The following is a 23,133-nucleotide window of genomic DNA, read 5'->3' on the forward strand; positions in this document are numbered from 1 at the left end:
TATTAAAAAAGACTAAGGATGATTAAAGAAATTGCGTTTATTTATTCATTTGCATGGTATGTCGTAATATAGAAGTTGAGGGTTTGAATAGGAAGGGAACGAAACTATTTTCCTCTATTAAATAATCTTCAAGTTAGTAATTTTTAAATCACTATAAAGTTAATTTCTAAAAATTTATTTTCTAAACAAAATTTTAAAATAATATTGACGGAGTTATGTATTATTTATATCTATATATAAAAAAATTCCTTTTATTTGGTATATATATATATATATATATATATATATATATATATATATATATATATAATTTTACTCTTTAAATAATCATTAATCTAAATTTTATATTTTCATAAATTAAAATAATTATTTTACTATTTTATCTTTTTAATTATTATATTTTTAAATATAAATAATTATTTATAATAAATATTATTTAATAATAAATATTATACAAATTATTTATATTTATAATTATTTTATAGTTTAATAAAAAATTGACACAAATGTACCTTCTACTAGTCTTAATTAAAATATTGTACCTTCTATACTTAGAATTAAAAATGTTTTACATCTAACCAAAACATAAACACAAAAATCACGTTTTATTTCCTTAAAACAAGCACTTTTGTTTTCTTTTTTCAGTTTTTACCGGGTCAAATTCTATATGCTACGCAAGCACAAAACACGAGCACACCCAATTCATTCATGATCTTTTCTCATAATATATTTGACAGTTTAATTGAATGTTTAAAATAAATTAACATCAATTAGTTAAAAATATATTGTTAATATCTAATCAAAACCTTTCCTAATAATATTTTCACACAAGGGATTTAACTTTTTAAAATATATTTTTAAATTTTATAAATTAAAAGAGTTTTATTTTGGTTCCTAAAAAAATTACTTCTAATTATTCATGTTGGACGAAATAGAATATGATTACCTTAATTACATCAATTAAAAATCTGTAAAATAATTTTATGCATTTTTTAAATGTAAATATTAATGTCTAAAAGTAACTATTTTAAATTTTAACGATGAGAATTTTAAGAAAAACTGTGAACTAAATTAAAATTCACTTATTTCATAAAAAATAAAATAAAAAACAACATAAAATCTATTCTTTTAGATACTAAAGTTTTATATAAACCAAATTTAATATTTTATAATAAACCATATACATTTTGAGATGTAAGCAAGCATAGATATTAACTATCATTTTCTTATAAATGATTCAGATTAACTATCATTTTCTTATATATATATGTTTTTATTAAATATTTTATTAAAATTAAAAAATATTTATTTTTAATTATTAAAGAGAACTTAAAGAAACTTAAAGGAGATTCTTCCCAACTGGTAATTTGATCTTTTTGTTAATTACATATCAGTATCAGCAGATTCAAATTTTGGATGATTACCATAAGATTGTTTTACTACATTTAGAATTGTTCTGCATGACATCATCATTTTAATACAAAAATACGACAGTTTATCCATAGAAGATTCAATAGAAAGTGATTACAAAAAATTTAGATTTAAAGTTTGAGTATATGAAATTTTTTAAATTCTTTCTTTAGGTTAGATTGAAATTTTTCTAATTTTAAAAAATATTATTACTTTTATGAAATTTAAAAATTTTAGTTTTTTTAAAATTCTTTATTTAAGAGAGATATGTGAAATTATATTGGTATCTAATAAATTGATCAGTATAATGACTAAATATTTTTTTTTTCTAAAATTGATTTCTAATTGAGGATTTTTTTATAATAATATACTTTCACATATCATTTAAAATTTTGTATAAAAATATTTTTCTTTCACAAAATTTCTTATGGAAACACATTATAAAACTTAGATAAAATATCATGAAACAAATATAAATATTAAAAATAATAAAATAAGTCGATAATCTCATAATAAAGTTATTTAAATCAAAAGACAAATGAAGACCATTGTCTCATCTCTAACACCTCCTCACTATCGTGTCATTAGAAGTGGTATATATCTCACACGAGTTTTTAGCTATTAATGTGTTGAAAGTTCTACCTTGATAGTGATAATATCTGTTTAGAGTATGTAAGTAAGTGTACATCTCACCTTACAAGGCAATTTTATAGGGTTAACTTAGGCTTAAAGTTCATTTCTTAACATGATATATATCAAAGTTATGAGTTATTTAGAGACTATTTCAATGAGATTTGTCATTTATTCGGCTTATTTTCTCACCTGCTATCAAGAAATTTATTGTTTGTTGGGTATTGTTCTATTCATTATCGGACCGCTATCAAACGATCCACTAATGTATAGTCTTCTGCACAAGATGTAGATATCTCATATAGAGAGTGTTTTGGAAGTCTCACATTGACTAATGATAAGGTTAATCTAGAGTATATAAGTGGATGTAATCCTCATCTTATAAGTCTTTTATAGGATTAAGTTAATCTTAAAGTTCAACTCCTAACAAAATGACTAAAACATATACACATTTATCCCACAATATCCGATATATGAAGTCAATAATCCTTTCTTCACTTCCCTAATTAACTTCATATGTACTTTACAAAATATAATCATTCCATATCACGATGCATGATGTAAATGACCTTATTTTCCATTTTAAATAGAGGATCCTACCTCCAATAATGGTCCTCTTTCTTATCATCACATCACACATAATAACAATATTTAACCATAATTTGAAATTGGTTTTAATTATGACTTATTTTTATATCTTATTATTGATTTAATTAAGTTATAAATCTTTTATAAGTTTAATTGTTCTTGAGTATTTATTAAATATTTTTTATCTATAAGCTATTTGAATTTTTTTTATATCTTTAATTGAATATTTGTCATTTTTAATTGGATAACATATTTGTTTGTTATATTGTTTCATATGTTCAAAAGACTGTGAAGATAGATAATTAATATAAAATGAAATTGTGATTAATATAGTAATGACAAATATTTTTTATTATTTTAATTGAAAAATATTAGAGAGTAAGATTGTCACCAAACTTCACAACTAGAAAAAATATTTTAGTCATTGACAAAATTGATCACTAAGTAGATAAAATTGGTCGCAAACACCTATAGCTACAAAAAAGAATGGTGATGAAATGAAGTAAATATGATTTTTGCCAATTCAAAATACATATAATCATTTCCTTCTCATTCAAACAATAAAATCCACATCCAAACAAAATAACCCTAGACTATAAACACAAAAAGAGAAAGTAACAAATAAAAAAACGAAATACAAAATCAAATCAAAATTCAACCAAAATATAAGTTATATGTGAAGACCGAGGACAATAATAAAGTAGAGTGATATACTTACCTAATTTCGACCACGATGAGAAGTGTGTGTTAGTGTTTTTTAATTTTCATAGAGAGGGAACTTTTAGCTTTTTGCATTCAAAATAATTTAGTCACCAAAACTCATTTAGTCCCTAATTTGTGATTGAAATCCTCTCAGTTGCTATTTAGTCATCGAAACAAATTTAGTCGCTACAAAGTCACTTTATTTCATGGCTAATTCAGTATCTAAATCGAACAATTTATTCTATTTTATACAACCATCGATTTAACGACATAATATTTGCCATTGGTGTTTTTCATTGCTATATGAACTAATTTCACTGACAAATCATTCAACTGCGTTTTCGTGACTAATTAAGACAGATCGAAATTAGTCACTATTTCACTCACAATTCATAACCACATTATTTTAGTGGTTAAATATTTTTTTTTTCTATTAGTGTTGCAGATAAATTTCATGTTAACATCTACAATGATCAAGAGAATTTTGTCATCACTACCATTAATGTTGGTGAAATTTGTGATTAAAAAAAGATAAAAATCATACGTCTATACATTAATCTTATTTTATGTCAATCCTGAAAGTTGATATTTCTTTTAATATATGAAAACTATAATAAAGAAAACGAAAACTTAAGATAATAATCACGTTATCAAAATAACTGATAAATTTAAAAGTAAATATTCAATTGAAAATATAAAAACTGTGAATTCTTAATATATCAAAAAGAAATTAGAAAAGACTCGATTGATAATTATTAAATTATTAAATTTAAAAGCGACGTGAAGCTTAATTAAACGTTAAGTATATTTTAAATTATTTAACATTTAAAATGTTAATACTTTTATAATTCTTTAAAATTTAAATATATTTTAAAAAATAGGTAATATAAATGAATTTATATTATATTTTTTTATTATTTAAAAAAAATAATAGTTAATGCAAGCCAAAGACTGATACGAATAAGAAAGTGTGTAGACTTTTTTTTTCTAAAAAAGGAAAGTAACTACTTCTGAATTATAAAACGATAGTAAGATAAACTTTTTAAAAGATAGCAATTGATAATTCAAATGCTATATAACTCAATAAAATTCTAATATAATTAAAAAAAGAACAATATTAAGCATTCACACCAAAAATAATATCCTTAAATTTGATGAAAATATTAATTAATTAATAGTCTTATGAAACACACCAAAAGTAGTACCCACGTGTAGAGTAGGGAGAATGCTTGGTTCACACGCTAAGCCGGTTACCAGTCAAATATCCGCGTCAAGCAGTAGTGGGGCCCTATGGCGGTCCTCTTTTGTGGTAAATGCCATCAACATCTTCCTGCCATTCTTCGTACGCTTCGTTACTGACAGGTGCCAGTCCACCCAAGCTGCAAATTCCAAACCCTCTCACTCTCTTCATACATACTTCTCCAAATTCCCCAACCCTATCAAACTTTCTTTTCACACAACAACGACCCTAATTATATTCTACTCATTTTTATTTTTTTTAATTTTCTAACCCTTCAAATAAAACCAACAATGTAACCTTTTTACAGAATATCCCATGTATTAAAAAATCGGTACTATTAACACTGTATAGAACTTTTAACCTTATTTAAATATGTGTGCTATTTATTTTTTAATATTTTATGTAAAATTTAAAAATTTATGTAAAAAATGATTTTTTAATAAAATTAACTAAGCCTGATATTTTCCACCGGTTTTTCTCATAGATTTTGACCAGTTTTAGATATTGTCATCGACTATGAAATGTTTTGATTTGTGATAGTTACTTGTAGATGAATCAAATAATAAGTTAGTCCAGTTCGATTTATGAATTATGCTGGAAACATTGAAGAATAAAATTATTTAACGATTTTTGAAATAGTACTTCTATTTAAAGAAACACTGAATGCCTCTAATTAGTATTATTGATTATTTAAGAAAGAGTAAATAAAAATTGAACAGTAGTTATGATGACACTGGTTAAGAAATCTCAAATTTGAATCTATGGAGAGAGTACTCTGCTAATCCCCAAACTATCCCTTTCTCTCTCTCTCCCTCTCTCTTCCTTTCTGTCTCTTTTTATATATTTTGTAATAATAAGTGGTAGAATTTAGAGGCACACTTCCTTTTGAGTTCACAGCACAAAAGCAAGATCTCCAAAAAAAAAAAATTAAAAAAAGGAAGAATATGTGCCACGCTGATATATAGCTGAAGCAATCCACGAAAATCAATGGCGGAGGAGAAAAGAGAGGAAGAAGCGCACCCCAACAACGAACCATCCACCACCATGGCATTCTCCGACGAGATTCCCAACAACTTCACTTTCCCTTCCCAACCACTCACCATCTTCGACGCCATGCCGCCGCCGCCCTTCTCTTCTTCCTGCGACCACAAGGCCTCGCCCTTCGGCTTCCTCGACCTGCTCGGGGTCCACGACTACCACGCTCCGCTGTTCGATTGGCTCCCCTCCGCTGCGCCGTCGCGGGCCAGCTCCAACGTGCCGGACTCCTCCGAGGTGCTCAACACTCCCGCGTCGCCCAACTTGTCGTCGATTTCGTCGTCTTCGAATGAGGCCACCGCCACCGCCATGACCACCACCATGGCGGGGCAGAGTGGTAAAGGTGGGTTTGAACACGAGGAAGCTGAGGCAGAGGAGGAAGAAGAAGGTGGTAATGGAGGCAGAGAGGACCAGGATCAAGACAAGACTAAGAAACAGTAAGTATTGGGTAAGGAAAATGACAAGTGCACAGTTGAATTCTGTTTTTTTAATAATATTTCGCTGCAATGTGTAAAAATTAAATTTTTATCCAAGAACAGCTTAAGAAAGTAACACTTAAAGAACTGGGTGTAGGTTTTGTTGAAATGTTTTGAGTGAATGAGAGAAAAAAAAAAAAAAACCAGACAGAAGGATAGTAACAGTGAAAAATCTAATGGATTATTTAATGTTAACACAAGGTGAAAAATAGACGAAAATAGCCAAAGACGCGTGGGTATACAGTGGATTAAATTATAGTAGTTATTATTCATTTTGTATTTGTTTTTCCCTTTTTTTCATTATTGAGAATTTACATTTATGTGTTGTTTAATGCCTTAATGGCAAAGTAAGAAGGAAAGGGGAGATAAAGTCCGATTGGGGAAAGTGACGAGACAGTTTGTGATGAAGGAACTTAAAATGGGGTTCTGGTTTTATCGTTGTTAGTGTCTTCGTTTGACTCTGTTTTTTCATTTTATGTATATTTTTTCCGATTTGTTATCGTTGTTGACTCTGTCTGCAAAATCCAACAGGTTGAAACCGAAGAAGAAGAACCAAAAGAAGCAAAGAGAACCGCGATTTGCGTTCATGACAAAGAGCGAGGTTGATCACCTAGACGATGGTTATAAGTGGCGCAAGTACGGCCAAAAAGCTGTGAAAAACAGCCCTTATCCCAGGTAGCATATTACTGTCATTTCATTTTTTTTCATTTTTCAATATTCACTCATCATATATTCTTTCTCTCTCTCTATATATATTACATATTATATAATATTCATCCATCACTCTCTTTCGCTTGTCCCTAGCGAACGGTCTAGTTGACAAAATAGCACTAGAGTTTCCCACTAATTTTCGTCTTTCCATCTAAATTAATTTTTTCTTGCGGGACACGCAACCGTCGTGCCACGTCACCTTTTAGGAGCTACTACCGTTGCACCACCACCGGTTGCGGCGTGAAGAAGCGAGTGGAGCGTTCCTCCGACGACCCTTCCATCGTGGTCACCACTTACGAGGGGCAGCACACGCACCCTTGCCCTGCTTCGTCTCGGGCCAGCTTCGGGTTCGTGAACGAGCCTGGTGGGTTGGGACATGCCGGCTCCTCACACTTCGCGCTGCCACATCAGCACCATCACCAACCCCAAGCTTCGGCTTTGATATACAACTCCAACCCTCCTTTTGTAAACTCCGCTAGTAACTTCATGAACACGACGTCGTTTGGTGGGTTTGGTCACGACCCAGCGAACCGTCAAGGTTTCGGGCACGAGGCTATGTTGAGGGACAATGGGTTGCTTCAGGACATTATTGTGCCGTCGCAGGTGAGGAAGGAGGAGAAGGAATGAGTTAAATGATAGGTTAGTTACGAATTTTGATGATGTTTATACTTTTTATTGGGCTGGGGAAATTGATAATACTAGATAGTCATTACTTTTAATTGGTTTTATTATATGGTCTGTAATCACTGCACCTTACGTTGTTTGTGATGCTCTCTAACTCGTTTTGGTGCTGCTGAGTATGAGGGAGTTTCTGTGCAGAAAACTACCTCACCTAGATTTGAGTTCATATCAAACCTTTTGGAGTTTACATTTTAAATCAGTATATTTCCCTTGTAGTTATGGAGGACCTCAGGTTCTGATTTTGTTAATTTTTTTTTTCTTCTTAACTTCATATATGCCTATTCTTTGTAACCAGACATTTGATGTTTCAGACTTTTGTTGTCTCTGAATTGTTTAGTTTGTTTGTAGATAAAACAATGGTTCTAAGGTGATTCACCATTAGGGTTTTGTTATGGAGTTGATTTGTGAATTTACTTGTGATATGAATCTGAGTTAGGGAGGTGGGGGATGAATGGTTGGAATTTGGTCCTTGAGTTATTGATTGGGTTAAGGGTATGAGAAAAAAAGGGTAAGAAAGAAGGTTGATAAAAACTTTGTATATAGTACGATGAAAGAGTGTTATAATTGGCCCATAACTTAAAAACAATGAATGCACGAGCTGTGGAAAAAGTTGTGACATTATTTTTTGAGCATAGTACCGTTTAGCTTTTGTGTACTATGGCTTTTACTATCATCATTCTTCACCCTACAAGCTTACATAAAAAGATGGAGCCATTCAATGATGATGTGTGTTTCCTGGGACGAAAATAGCTAGCGCATAAATAATTTCATATTGATAGCTAAAGATGGATAATGCAATATGTTGGTGTCAGTGCCAAAGATACACATGATTCTCATGCTCTACCACTGAATTTTCACTTCTACAACCTCAATTTCACTATTTCCCATGACACAGAGGTAGAATTTAAGACCAAGTCATATATAGGATTTCATTTTTATTAGGTTTAATTAGTAAAATGGTACCCATTTTTATTTAGATGTATAGGTTTGATATTTGTTTTTAAAAATGTGTCAATCTAGTTCTAACTTTTGAAAAAGTGTTTTAATTAGGTCTCTTTTAGACAAAATTACTAAAACCGTTAACTTAGTTCATAATTTTTACCACTAATTTTTTTTAATATAAATATCAATACTTAATTTTGTAAGTCATTTTAAATATCAATACTGTTAACCGTATTAATAATTTTTTGTTGAAAAAGACCTAATTGAGGCATGTTTTCAAAAGTTGAGACTCAATTGACATTTTTTTGAAAATGGATACCAAACTGACACATCTGAACAAAAGTGGATACCATCCGACTAATTAAACATTAGTTTATATATACCTGGAAATTAATGTGTGAAAGTTGACGCAAATAATCTGATTTTTCTTTTCTTTTTGCTTGATCTAAAGCTGAAATTAAAAAAAATAATAATAATAAATATTAAGAAGTCAGTTGAACAGTGCTATGAAAGAAGGAAACTTAATGAATAATCGGTTAGGTGGACTACTTAGCCTGATTTGGGTTGACTGGAATTCCACTCTATTAGCCTAAATGTGTTGGACCAACCTATTCATGCCCCTACTTTAGAATAGTTAGTTAGTTTATTGTTCTACTCGTACTGGTAAAAAAAAAAAATTAAAGATACTATGAAAAATAATAAACCTTCACTGTGTTTTTTGTTTTATAAAACTATATAGATTTTTATAGTAACATGTATTTCATTGCATCTTAGGAGCTTTTCGTATTAATACATGTAAACCTTATGTTACAACAATGATAAAAGGACTATATTTATAATAACAAAAATTTAAATCTTTACTTGACATATAAGCAGTTAATTAGTATTAAATAAGTTAGAAAGAGAAAAAAAAAAGAGAGGAATTTCCCGGATAAAAATTAACCCATGCAAAAAATAAAAACATATTTAAATGAAAAATAAGTATCTTTTGTAATAAAAGTTTAGTACATTGTTGTAAGAAGAGTAATTAATTGTTAGGGCCGTGAATAATTGATTCTGGTTCAGTAACGGGCTTATTATATACTTTGTCAGAGATTCAGTTGCCCAGAAATGGTTATATTTTGGTAAACTCTTTTGCTTGGGTTGAAGAGCCACCGTTGGATGATTTATTCATCGTAATAAACATATACTTATCTCACTTAAAATTAAAATCACCTAGATTTAATTTGATGATTACTAATATTTAATTATTTTAATAATTTTACGATTGATTTGACGTTGAAGCTACACCAGACGCGGTTCACATTTTAAAACATCAATCACAAAAATATAACAGGGTTTTACTTTCGCCATATTTTGAAATTTGGAAGTTCAATTTTATAAATTTTCAAAATTCAAAATGTTGAAACATTAATTGAATTTTATTTATTTTTTAAAAAGGCAATAAATTAAGAAAATGGGCATGGTGAATAGTGGGATAATAATTTAGCGCAGTACTGCACCATCCAGGCACGTACACAGGGAAGGGAAAGAATCAATAATTCAAGAAACAATGAACGGAAATAAAACTTTAGGTTTTATAATTACAAAATTGCAAACTTGTTAGGAGCTTTAGGAGTATGGGAAAAAGTTACGTTGTGGAGACAAGGGAAGGACGAAGATATGGGTTTGAAATTTTTGCGAGATAAAGATAAGGTTTTGTGTAAAGTTTATAAATTTATGAAAATTTTCTCTCTCTTTCCCTTTCTATTTATGGCCCATTGTTAGTAGAAAGGTGTAGATTGAAAAGACAGTTGATATATGGCAATAACTTAATTAAAGCATTACACGTACAGTAGCCACTAAAAAGGAGGGTTTGGTTTGGTTTGGTGGAATGCAAAATCTTGAATTATGCAGTTCCATGATTGCTTCCCAAGAACCATGCAAGTTCAGTTTCTGGTACAATCAACACAACAGAAGCAGATGAAGAAGAAGAAATGTGATAGAGAAGGTAGAGAAAAGGTCATGAATATTTTTCACTATTGTGAATATTCTCATCTTCAAATCACGTACATTTTTATTTATTTCTGACTGATGTATCAATAAAAAGATCATTTGGATTTTGGGGTGTGACTATTTTCATATTCTGAAACTTTCCAGCCATTATAATGTATATAATAATCCAGAAAAGTCGCATCTTCGTGTAATCTGAGTTGAATTGATGCCAACTATATGGTTTGATGCTTAAAAGAAATCAAATCCAGAAAGGATAGATAGCATGTCTCGTCATTTGTTGACAACGGAAATGATTTTTATTTGGTGAATTAAGATATGTATATGTGAATCAACTATGGATTTGAGTCGGATTTGATCGAGAAAAATTAAATTTGTTCAAAAGTGGATTGAATTTAATCCGATTCACTTTATTTACAGGTTAAAAGGATTTGAGTTGAGTTGAAGGTGGGTTGACTCATTTAACCTACCAACATTTTTTCACAATTTTTATTTATTTTTTAATAATTATTTACTACTTATAAATATAGGTTTACAATTTCATATTTTTTAAATGCTAGAATGTTGTTCAGTAATATTTAAATAGTTTGAGTACTTAATTAATTTGATTGTATACGTTGATACTTTAATTTTTAACTATAATCTATATAGTAAATTATCCAAGCAACCGTCTTATAAACAAATTTTCTAAATTAGCATGACAAAAATGTGTAGTTTTTTATTTATATTTTGTTGAATAACATAATAAAAAATGTGTAATATTACCTATGTTTTCTTTGAGTATATGGACAATTTCTTGGAAACAATTCATCATATATTGGTGGTGAGCATGACGAAGACATTTGTTCTTGATTTTATTGTGATTGTCATTTCATGGACTGTTTACAAAAATATTTAAAAATTTGAATACTTAAAAATAAATAAATAAATTTTTTTTGTGGCTTAGTGAGCCAACTACTTAATCCACCAACCCGTGGTGGGTCGAGTCAGATTGCAAAATTTCTTATTTACCATAAAGTGAACCCGGATTGGGTTCACCCATTTTCAACCGACCGAGCTCATGGTGAGCCAACCCGTGTGAGTCAGATTGACTCACTTTGACATGTTTAGAGGCAATGAATCCAAATTCCAGAAAGAAGAGTTACCATGTATAAATAAAAAAATTTAAGCAATCTTTTTAAAATATATTATTAAAAAGGAAAATTTTTATTCTTTTTTTATAAGCTAAACATTTTATTATTGTGTGAAAACATTTGTATATGATGTAAAATCTTTAAGCATCAAAGAATTTTTAATATATATTTATTAAAAAATTTACAAAAATCTTGCATGAGGAAAAGTATATATATTTATGCAATATTATAGAAATAACATTGGATGTAATTATCTAGTAGAAATTACACTTTTCTTTTACGTTTAAGCTAGGGAATGTTGGTTCCTTAATATGTTAGAATTGCGAGAAATCCAAACGTAATATGTTTAAGTATAATAATTAAATATATAAATGCAGGCAACCTAATTCGTGATTAAAAAATTTGTGAGAGGAAGTTGGATAAGTTTAAAAATAGTGGACATTTTGATAGGTAAAATTCCTTGAACAATTTATTTATTGTTTGCTTGCTATGAAAGTTTAAGAAGGCGTGGGACAAAAGCATGTGTTAGAAATGGGCCAAAATGTTATAACCCAACATGTGAGCATTTTATGGAGTTAGTTTGAAAGTAGAAAACTCTTTCTTCTTCATACTACATGACCAGAGAGGAGGCACGAAACATGTAACACTTAAATAGCACTCCTACATTGTGTCTTGTTAATAAAAAAAAAATAGTGTTATTATTTTTGTTTCATGGGTGGGTTTTTAACCCTTCTCTTTTCCCCTCCCTTTATTGTGTAGATATAATACTATATATATGTACAAATTTTTGAACAGGTATATAGTTGCAATATATTATTGTTCCGATAAAAAATTGAATATTTTTTATCGAAGACAAAATTTTGATTTAGTGTAAAATGAAGAGCACACTTGAGGCCAGAAAATAGTTTCCTCTAACCATGAGGATTTAACCTTTAATTTATAGTAAAGTGGTTACAAAAGTACTTACTAAAATATTTCTCTTATATAGAAAATATCAACTAGTAATAAATAAACTTAGAATTAATTCTTGTACACTCATAAACTTTAGATAAGTTTTTGGATGTCTTATTCATATCTAGGAATCAGATGGTTTTAGGACGGTACAATTATATTTAAAATTAAATTGTAACATATATGATTGGATAATATTAAATTGATCTGTGTTTGAACATTGTATTGAATAATATAGATAAAAAGGAATAATTCAAATGATTTTGTTTGTACATAAGTTTTAGAAACAAAGCAAGTATTATGGATAACTAAAAAAAAATGGTTTTAACGTAGATTTATTTGTAAGTTATGCAAGATTGATACCTCTACTACATTATTTACTCAGAATTTCAAATTTTTACGCTAAACCATATCTAGGAAATGTATTAGCTAGATTTTTACAAATTCTAAGAAACGTCAAACAATAGCTGAAGTTTTTATATCCTTTTGTATTTAACAGAAATTTTTAAAACTTTGATTAAATACCAAAGATTTTAAAATCCCGGTTAAGTACCACAGGTTTTAAATTCTCCTACTTATTCACATAATAATTATTATTGCATACCATTTAGATGAGTTATAAATTCTCCAACTTATATCTACACCACCTTACAATCTCTTGACAAGAAGTTTAACTGATCAAAGTTGAATCACATTTTAACTAAAGTATATTAAATCTCATTTGAATGGTTGACTTTTTTATTCTCGTTTTTATAAAAGTTGTACTTTATGATATTTTTTAGCTTTTTGACTTTTTTTAATAGAAATATACTTTTTATTTTTATTTTCTTATTAATTCAATTAACAGAGTTTTAATTATTTTTTATGCTTTTTAAATTAATATATATATATATATATATATATTTGAGACTTTTTTTATTAATTTAATTAATTTTTTTTATTTTAAAAATTCGTTATGTTTTTTCAATTTATATATAAACATATATTTTTTATTTTTTTAGATAATTTGATTATTAAATATATGGTTAAATATGTGTTTAATACTTTAATTTTCAATAAAAATCGAAATAAGTCCCTCTTTGAAACTTTGACACAATTTAGTCACCTAACTTGACAGCAGTGTGAATTTACTCCTTTTAAAAAAAATTTATTAAATTTATTTAACTTTTCTAACTTGACAGCAGTGTGAATTTACTCCTTTTAAAAAAAATTTATTAAATTTATTTAACTTTTCAAATGAGTTTCATGATAGTTTTTCAATTAAAATTGAAGAAAGAATGTGTCAAACGGTGTAAAAAACCCAAATATTATATGAAACATGTTTAAAACGTCAAATAAATTTAATAAAATCTGGTTGAAAAAACTAAATTCATGTAGTTCTAAAGTTTGAGGACTAAATATTGAGTCAAAGTTTTAAGAAGGCACAAATTCCAATTTTGGCTAAAAGTTAAGGAACCAAAAACATATAACCCTTAAAACTACATGCGAATTTTACTTATTAAAGATATATATATATATATATATATATATATATATATGAATATTTCAAAAACGTATGATAATACTTTTATTTTAAGTTTTAATTAATTAAGTTTTTAAAAATTAAAATAAAATATATATGTTTGTTTCATATTAAAAAACAAATTTCAAAAGTTAAAATAAATTATCAAAAAGGAAATTTGTAGATATAAAGGAAGAATTCATTTGAACAAATTAAAAAGTGAACTAGTGCATTCAAACTATAATTTGTGTAAATAAAATAAATAAATGTAAAAACTTGTTTTTGAAGATAAAGTTGTATTTTCAAAAATATAATTTATGTATTTATGTTCCCAATTGATATAAAATAGAGAATTTGAACTTAAAATAGAGTTCAAATTTTCTATTAATTTTTTTGTATTGTTTTTCTTTTAAGTCTTCAAAATATATGAATGTGGACATATTCAAATAATGTATTTTAAAATATTATAATCAGTATATATCATATATTTTGAAGATAGAGAAATAACTAAAAAACAACAACAGAGAATTCAAATACAAAATACATAAACAACAACAGAGTTTAATATCTTTGCTGATTTGTTACTGTTTTTCTCTATCGAGTTTTCAAAATATGCTATGTTGGTGCACTAAAAAAGATTTTAATATATTTTACTACATTATCATCAATTTATTCTGAAAATTATATAAATGTACTCTACAATACATTTATATAAAATAAATTATGATAAGTTTGTGTAAAGATTAGATATTATTTTAAGCTTAAAAAAACTAGTAAAGTAATAGATGTTTTGGAGATACAAATTGAAAAAAATAATAACAAAGAATCTGAATTTTTGGTGTGTTGTTTTAGTACCGAGTCTTTAAAATATATTAATGTTGATGTAATAAAAATTACATATTTTAAAGGGTTAGATATGGTGTTTGTTCCTTAACTTTCCGTGAATGTTAAAATTAGTCAATTTCGAAATTTTGGACTAATTTAGTCATTTATTTTTTGAACTACGTGAATTCTTTGTTAAGTTCACTTGACATTTGAAATGCGTTTCATAATAGTATTTGACTTAACATTAAAACAAAAATGTGTCAAACAGTATAAACAACTTAAATACAATTTTGAAATGCATACGAAACATCAAATAAACCTAACAAAATTTTATTAAAAGGACTAAATCCACGTATTTCGAAAGATGAAGGACTAAATTGGTTGAAAGTTTCAAAATGAACTAATTCCAAAATTCACTAAAAGTTAAGGGACCAAAAACATATTTAATCCTTTAAAATATATAATCAATATACATCATTATATTTTGAAGACAAAATAGAGAAACGATAAAAGAAAAAAATAGAGAATCTAAATAAAAAACAAAGTTCAAATTCTTTGTCCAAATTTAAAATGAAGTTCAAATTCTCTACTGATTTTTTTATGTTTTTCTTGATCGAGTATTCAAAATACGCTAATATTGTACCAAAAAGGTTTCTAATATATTTTAAATCGTTATAATCAATTTATAATCAACAAAAAATCAAAACAAATCAAAGTTCAAATTCGTTGATGATTTATTGGTGATCTCTTAGTTGGACCTTCAAAATACACTAATATTTATATATTAAAAATGATTTTAATATATTTTAAAACTTAACAAATTTTAATGTGCAGCATATTTTAAAGACACGACAAAAATCACAAAAAAATCCTACCAAGAATTTAAGTTCTTAAAACATCTTGATAATTAACAATAATTGAAAGAGTTAGAATTTAACAAGTTAAGAAACGACAACAACGACGATAATGTGGTAATGTTTAATTTGTCATTTCTATTTAATACAGTCCTAGAGTCGCATTTGGAATTATTTTCAACAATTTTTGGCTAGTAATTCTTATTTACTATAAGTGTTTAGATTCACAGTTGAATTATTCTCAATAATCTTCTCTCCGTGAATCCCCTTCATATGGTATACGACTTGTATTCAAATGTCTTTGTTCTGGTTGTAATGTTGTTGTGTTGGTGTTACAAAGGTCTAAGTACGAACTGTACAGCTGGTTGACCAAAATGAAGATCCCAAATTGCATGAGCAATAGGTCTTACATGTAAAGGATCCTGTATCATGTCTCAAAATTACCTTGCCAAGCTATATGAAAGAGATTCCCGGAAGTCTAAAAAAAATGATAAGCAAAAATATTCTGATAAAGACGTTCCTCAGTAATATCATCATGACTTTCGAAGTCATGTGCGGTAGCAATACCAACTGGTCACTGGTCATCCAAACATTAACGAACGATGACTCTGATACCACCAGGTCATGCAAACATTACATTAACGAACGATGACTCTGATACTACTACGACAACTCTGATACCATTGGTCATCCAAACGTTAAACGTTAACAAACGACTATCATACCACTTATAAACAAAGGTATTCATCCATCAACAAGAGATTGTATATATGTGATATAAGTTCAACAATTCACTATTTTTAATCCAAAAAATTGGATTTGTGGATTTTTTTGTTTACATTATTTTTAACTTAATTTATATCCGATGTGGAGTTGAAACTTATGCGCATTACTCTTAATATTTACCAAGAGAAAATTTGAACACAGTAGCACATGAATGTACTTTAAAATAGAGAACAGAGATTCAAATTTCAAAATCACCACTTTATTGAAACGGCATAGATCCATAGATTCAGAAACAAATCCATGGCAACAACTGATATAAGAAAAAACCTAGGTACTGAAGGAAAAAATTATTTTATGGTCCGAGATCAAAAGATCCCAGTAGACTAGTATATAGCAGGTTAATATATTTGTTTTGGGTTTAAACTAAGAGAGATGACTGCTTGTTGCGAAGAAGAGATCAAGTATGGTCCCCGGACCATACGATAATTTCTCGTACCCAGAACAACGTAGGATCAAAAATCGAAGCATTCAGACGCAAACTGTCTGAAGATTCCTCTGTAAGTGATATAAAGGAGGTGGTCTTTGGAAGCAGTTCGATGGTTTTTGGTGTGCTTGCAGAAATACTTTAGTTGTTTACTGGTGCAACAACCCAGCGTCTGAGACAGAAACAAGAACAACCAATTTATGGCCTTCTTCTTCACACCACCAAGCACCGGCGCAACACTGTTTTCTCGTCCACAATGCTCACATTTCGGCAACACTGGCTTCCTCCACTCCACGGGTGCCCTATTTTTCATGTCCTCTTTCTGGCCCACAATGAATCTCCGAAACTCACTCAATTTCTTCCTCACATCAATCTCCATCTCGAACACCTTCAAGCACCTCTTGCACTGGACGCTCCCGCTGATCCTATTCATCTTGTTCAGCATCAGGTATCTGAAGCTGTGGATCCTCGCTCGCTGGTTCGTCGCCCATGGAAAAGGCGGGGGAATGGTTCCGTCACTTGTCGATGCTGTTGCAGGAGCAGGAGCAGGAGTGTTATCTGAGATGATGTTGTTGTTGGTGTAAGATGATAGAGAGAGAGTGAGAAAATCTTCTTGGAGCATTATTCCTTGTTTTTGATTTTGGAAGGTTTTGAATTTGCAGAGGAGAGGTTTATATAGACGTTGTGGTTCCGATGTCCATTGTCGAAATCTTTGGTGAGGATATGCGGGGGGATCGGTGGAGCTGGGTCAGATAAAATACCTATATTATTGGAAGATAAGCTTCCCTCAACCACAACTCAATCACTTTATAAATTAATTATCTGTAACAGCTTTTCCGATTCTGTTATCTCTATATAATTTTCTTTTTATTTTTATTTTTCGCTCCCTGCATTCTACCAAATATTTTAGATGCATACATTTAATAAATAATTTACTTTTATACTGTTAAAATTTAAAAAGGCGATTGAATTTAGATATGCCAGAATATATGAATTCTTTTGGTTTTCTTTTTTAATATATATTGGTTTTGAAGTTTTAAAATATATTAAAAAAAATTTAAACTATATAATGTGCAGCATAGAACAATATTTAAAAATTCAGTAAAAAGTTTGGACTCACGAAAATCTTAATCATGTTAGAAGACAAATCAAGGGAACAAATTACATTAAAAAAGAACCGTAGAAATGGTGGTTTCTTGGACAAGAACAATTTATATTATAGTAGCCTACACACAAGCTACACACAAGCGTATCAGGTGATTCCTTGGACAAGAACAATTGATATTATATCCACACACGCGCTGTCGTGCTTGTGTGTATATATTTTTTAAATATGCGTGATAATATATTAGTAAAAAATCATAATGTAGTGTTTTGAAGTGAATATATAAAATAAAAAATGAGAGAATAACTGTTGATAAATAGAGAAAAAGAGAAAAAACAGAGATAGACATTTTTTTATAAAAGCTTATAAAAGTAACGGTCAATTTTCAAAATTTAATAAATAATTATATTTTAAAGAGTAAAATTCGTATTTTGAAATGTAGACACAAAAAAGATAATCCCGTTTATATATTACTAGCGTACGCACAGGCGTTAGCGGACACACATGAGCGATAGCGCCTGTGCGTACGCATGTTTTCAATATAAATGATTAGTATGTTTTAAATATAAATGATAGTATGTTAATAGGTGATAATAATATAATATTATTAAGTTAATATATAAAATAAATTTATATTTATTAAAAATAAAGTGAAATGAATAGAGAGACTAATTATTGATGAATAAAAAAAGAAAAAATGTTTTATAGAAAATAGGTAAAAACCGTTAATTTAAAAAAAAATAATAAATAATTATATTGTAAAGGGTAGAATTAGTATTATGAAATGTGGACACAAAATAGATAATTTCTTTATATATTACTAGCGTAAACACAGGCGCGATAATGCCTGTGTATCCATTTTTTAAATATGTGTGATATTATATTAATAGATGATAACATTGTAATATTATTAAGTTAATATATAAATTAAAATTATATATTAAAAATAAAGTGAAATATATAAGAACAGACAAAAGAATAACCATTGATAAATAAAGAAGAAGAGAATAAACAAAGACATCCGATTTTATAAAAAACTTATAAAAATAACGGTCAATTTTTAAAAACTTAATAAATTATTATATTTAAAAGGTAAAATTAGTATTTTGAAATATGGATACAAAAAGGGAAATACCCTTTATATATTCCTTTATAGATTATATATATATATATATATATATATATATATATATATATATATATATATATATATATATATATATATATATATATCACTTAAAACTAGTGCACTAGTGCATAATTCCCATTTTACCTTGCCTTATATGCCTCAGTTGGTCAGGAACCGAAACATATAATGACGTGGTGGCATTTTTACAATTAGTGCCAAGTTTTAGGCCTCGGTTCTCCAAATACCCGAAGCCAAAGAGGGGTATAGGCCCCGGTTCGCCCAAAATCGGTGCCAAATAGTGGTATAGGCCTCGGTTCAGTAAGAGCCGAAGCCAAAAAGTGGCTGGACGTTAGCTGTTTGGACTCGGTCCAAGGAGACCCGGTGCCAAAAGGGGATCTATGGCTTCAGTTTCCCTAACAACCGAAGCCATAGGGTTTATTTAGGGTTCGAATTTCGCGAACCCTTCTTCTTCCCCGCGCCTATGCCTCGTCTCCGCAACTCCTTCCCCCCGCTCTCTCTCTCGCGCTCTCTCTCTCTCTCCGCTGCACCCACTGCCACCACACCCTCCAAGCTCGCCTTCCAATTCAGGCCCCTCTCCATGGCCGCGCCCACCGTGGCCCTGCCTCCCTCGTTGCTCCAACCTTTCTTCTCGCGAGACCCACACTAGGTCTGGAAGCCACGCCATGAGCCATGCATCCCTCGCTGCTCCGACCTTTCTTCTCGCGAGACCCACACTAGGTCTGGAAGCCACACCATGAGCCATCCATCCCTCGCTGCTCCGACCTTTCTTCTCGCGAGACCCACACCAGGTCTGGAAGCCACGCCATGAGCCCTGCTGTCGCGCTCCCAACGGTGATTGAAGCCGCTGCTGCTTGCGAGACCCACACCAGATCTGACTCGCCGGCGATATTTTCTCTTCCTCCCATGGTTTCTCCGCTTTTGATTAGATGTGTGTGTTTGGGGAAGAGGCTTGAGTGTTTGATGCTGGAATGGAATGGGGGGTTCCGATTAGGTGTGAATGGAGATTGCAGGGATGGGCTTGTAAGAGGAACAATGGGGTTTCTATTGATGATGAAGAGTGTGTGTGATTGTGGTAATAATTGGAGGAGGGAGGGACTTGTTCCCTCTGCTGCCAGCTGCTTTCCCGGAGACAGCGCCGCAGGGAGAAGGAGAGGCTCGCCCACACCGGAGAGACCCTTGCAGGACATCTGGAAGGTGGTTGAAACTGGGTATATGGCACCGGTTTTGAAACAACCGAGGCATAAAACTGGGTATATGGCTTCGGGTGATAACCGAGGCCAAAAGGGGTACATTTTGGCCTCGCTCCAATATGTCTTCGGTTCCAGACCCGAGGCAAAATATGAAAAATAACCGGGGCAGAAAGCCCTTCCTGCACTGGTGGTGATTCCTTGAATATTAATTTATAACTATGTTTTTATTTTTAAGTCGCATAAATATCTAAATAAACTTACATTCACATTCTTTGAACTAATTAATTTTTAAAAAGTATGTAATTTTAATTTTAATTCAGAATAGTCAAAAACAATTTTCAAAAGTAAGGGATTTCAGTTTTATCTTTCAAACTAACTGTTCTAGCTAACGGGAATAGTTCTATCAGCCAGAATATTCAAAATAGCATCAGAGTCCTTTTACTTTTGTTTTTTCTACCCTCTGAACATTCCTCTTTCCTTTGTTATTTCTTAACATCCTGCTTAATTGTATCATTCGCTTTTATTGTTTATCCACAATAATTCAGTCTATAATTTTATTTTTTTTTGTATTTTTTTCATAAATACTCATCAAATCGGTGTTTTACCGATCTAAATTGGAATGATATTGAACTTATCATCGCACTAACTAATTCCTAAGTTTTAGATAATAGATTCTTCATGTCATTATTGTTGAGTTTGTTATAAGAAAGACCAGTACCCTTCCACCTACACGCTGGTATTTGGATTTGAGATATTTCTGTTTTACGTTACATACTTGGGTCAGATAAGGTCATAAGACATTAGTCTGATATGTCTTAAGGTTAAGGATGTGTTTACTTTTATGTATTTAAAATTGTCGACTTAATATAGGTAATAAGAAAGTCCAATTCCGATTTATCTAGGAACCGATCAAACAACAATCTTCCTGCTTATATAGCCATAAGTCGATCTAAGACACATAAAAGGATAATATTTCACTAGTGCATTTTGGAGTATTTACATCGCAGTATATGCCTCGGTTCCTGCGGACCCGCTGCATATAAGCACGCGGTGGCAGTTTCGTAATTAAATTCATCTTTTATGTCTCGGTTATCATACTAACCGAGGCATATGGCTAAAAAAAATTTGACTCACGCGTTGACCCATAATTTGAATTTTTTTTTTTACTGAAGCAATATGCCTCGGTTCTCTAATAACCGAGACAGTATCGAGACAATAGGCCTCGGTCAAGCGCCCACCCGAGGCAGTAAGGGTACAATATGCCTCAGTTTCGAATAACCGAGGCAGTATCCCTTCGTAGGGTTAAAAAACCCCAATTTCTTCATTGTGCAGCGACATCTTCTCCGATTTCTCTGCGAGCTTCACCATCTCCGGCCAGCCTTCATCTTCTCCAACGACCAGCGCCACCGTCCCGCACAGCTCCCACCGTCCAGCACACCTCCGACGCTCTAGGGCAGCATTTCGTCGCCGCTGTTGCCGACCCCGTCGTCGCTCTTGTGAGGTCCGTCCCCGCAGCCCCCTTTCCGATCTCTTCAACCGCGACGACCTACGAAAATCCCGTTCGCGCAAACACGCCTCTGATGGCCACAAACATGACGACGCGATCGGCGTTGCAGAGGGCGAGGGAAGGGTTTGGCGGCGGAAGCAATGGCGGAGGACAGTGCAGCCATGGCCGCGGACGGTGGAAGGTTTCAGTGTGTAACAAAACTGAGTTGGTTGGTGCGGTGGAACACAATTACGCCTGCACCGCACCGCCCTTTTCCGAAGACCAGCGCAGCTCTGCGTGTTTTTTTTTTTTGAATTTCTGATGCTCATTAGGCCTCGGTTGTGCGAGAATCGAGGCAGTAAAAATTAAATATGCCTCGGGTTGTAACCGAGGCATAAAATACTAGCTTTTTATCTCGGTCGTATATGCAGCGGGTGTGGACCCGAAGCCAAAAGCTGGAAATAACTGCTGTCATTTCCCTTCCCTGCACTAGTGTTTTATCTTAGAAAGTTTGTATATGTTATGCATAACATTTTGTATACATTTAATATTTAAATGGTGTAAATATTATCATTTTTAAATCGGGGCAATTTTTTGTAAAAAGATAATCTAGTTTTTACCATAAAAAGATATGAGTGAAAAGTATTACAATTTCTTATAAAAGGTTAAAAGGTGTATGGAGAAAAAGAAAACCAGAGAAATAGTGAGAAGGATTGGCGCAAGAGATTCAACATGAGAGACTGGGTAAGTATTTAATGACTAAGTGAAGAATAAATTTGTTCGTATTTAGTTTATTTATCTTATTATGAATTATTATTTTTGTAATGTTAGACCTAATCCAGATTGGGTCATAGTCTATTACCGATGGGTGCTGAATAAAGGTTAGTAAGGGTTCGAAATTGTCGTTATTAGAATAATAATCGAAGACTTAAATAGAAATATTATTGAAAAAAGACCTTATTGAGAAATGGCAGGTCGAAAGTTTGGAGGATTCGAAGGAAAGGAAACCTTATAATAAGAGAGGTAATCAAGAAAAAGACTGTTAATCTCTTATTTCTGTTTCATTAAGATTTTTATTATTTAAAATTAAGAAATTATGTCTCTTTCTAACCCATATAGTTATTTTGTGATATGTACTAAAGAAAACGTAATAAAAGAAGACAATAATATATAGCTCAAAAGTCTCATAATATTTCCTAGAATCTATTAAAAGCTAATTACAAGAATAGTTGGATAGATTATAATATCCTTAGTAACTTTGCATACACAACAATTAAATTAAGATAACAATTGATAAATTTATCAAAATAATTAGTGGAAT

General features: G+C 30.6%; 2 protein-coding genes across 2 annotated transcripts; one reads left to right on the plus strand and one right to left on the minus strand.

The window, feature by feature from the left end:
* The first annotated feature begins 5,312 nt into the window (after window positions 1–5,312).
* LOC114186911 (probable WRKY transcription factor 48) lies at window positions 5,313–7,802 on the plus strand. Its single transcript, XM_028074986.1, has 3 exons — window positions 5,313–6,042; window positions 6,613–6,756; window positions 6,999–7,802. The coding sequence occupies exons 1-3, from the start codon at window positions 5,558–5,560 to the stop codon at window positions 7,417–7,419; spliced, it is 1,050 nt and encodes a 349-aa protein (XP_027930787.1). The 5' UTR covers window positions 5,313–5,557; the 3' UTR covers window positions 7,420–7,802.
* Window positions 7,803–16,909: 9,107 nt separating this feature from the next.
* LOC114188557 lies at window positions 16,910–17,503 on the minus strand. The gene has a single exon (XM_028077128.1). It carries the CDS (start codon window positions 17,501–17,503, stop codon window positions 16,910–16,912), a length of 594 nt encoding a protein of 197 aa, XP_027932929.1.
* Window positions 17,504–23,133: the final 5,630 nt, after the last annotated feature.

The sequence above is a fragment of the Vigna unguiculata genome, chromosome 6 (assembly GCF_004118075.2).
Source record: "Vigna unguiculata cultivar IT97K-499-35 chromosome 6, ASM411807v1, whole genome shotgun sequence".
NCBI lineage: Eukaryota > Viridiplantae > Streptophyta > Magnoliopsida > Fabales > Fabaceae > Vigna > Vigna unguiculata.

What these genes read in the sequence shown, in the direction of transcription:
- LOC114186911 (XM_028074986.1), top strand. Translation starts at nt 5,558, where the DNA reads ATGGCGGAGGAGAAAAGAGAGGAAGAAGCGCACCCCAACAACGAACCA. An exon ending in CAAGACAAGACTAAGAAACA is followed by an intron (nt 6,043 to 6,612) that starts GTAAGTATTGGG and finishes AAAATCCAACAG; the next exon opens with GTTGAAACCGAAGAAGAAGA. An exon ending in AAAAACAGCCCTTATCCCAG is followed by an intron (nt 6,757 to 6,998) that starts GTAGCATATTAC and finishes GTCACCTTTTAG; the next exon opens with GAGCTACTACCGTTGCACCA.
- LOC114188557 (XM_028077128.1), bottom strand. Translation starts at nt 17,503, where the DNA reads ATGCTCCAAGAAGATTTTCTCACTCTCTCTCTATCATCTTACACCAAC.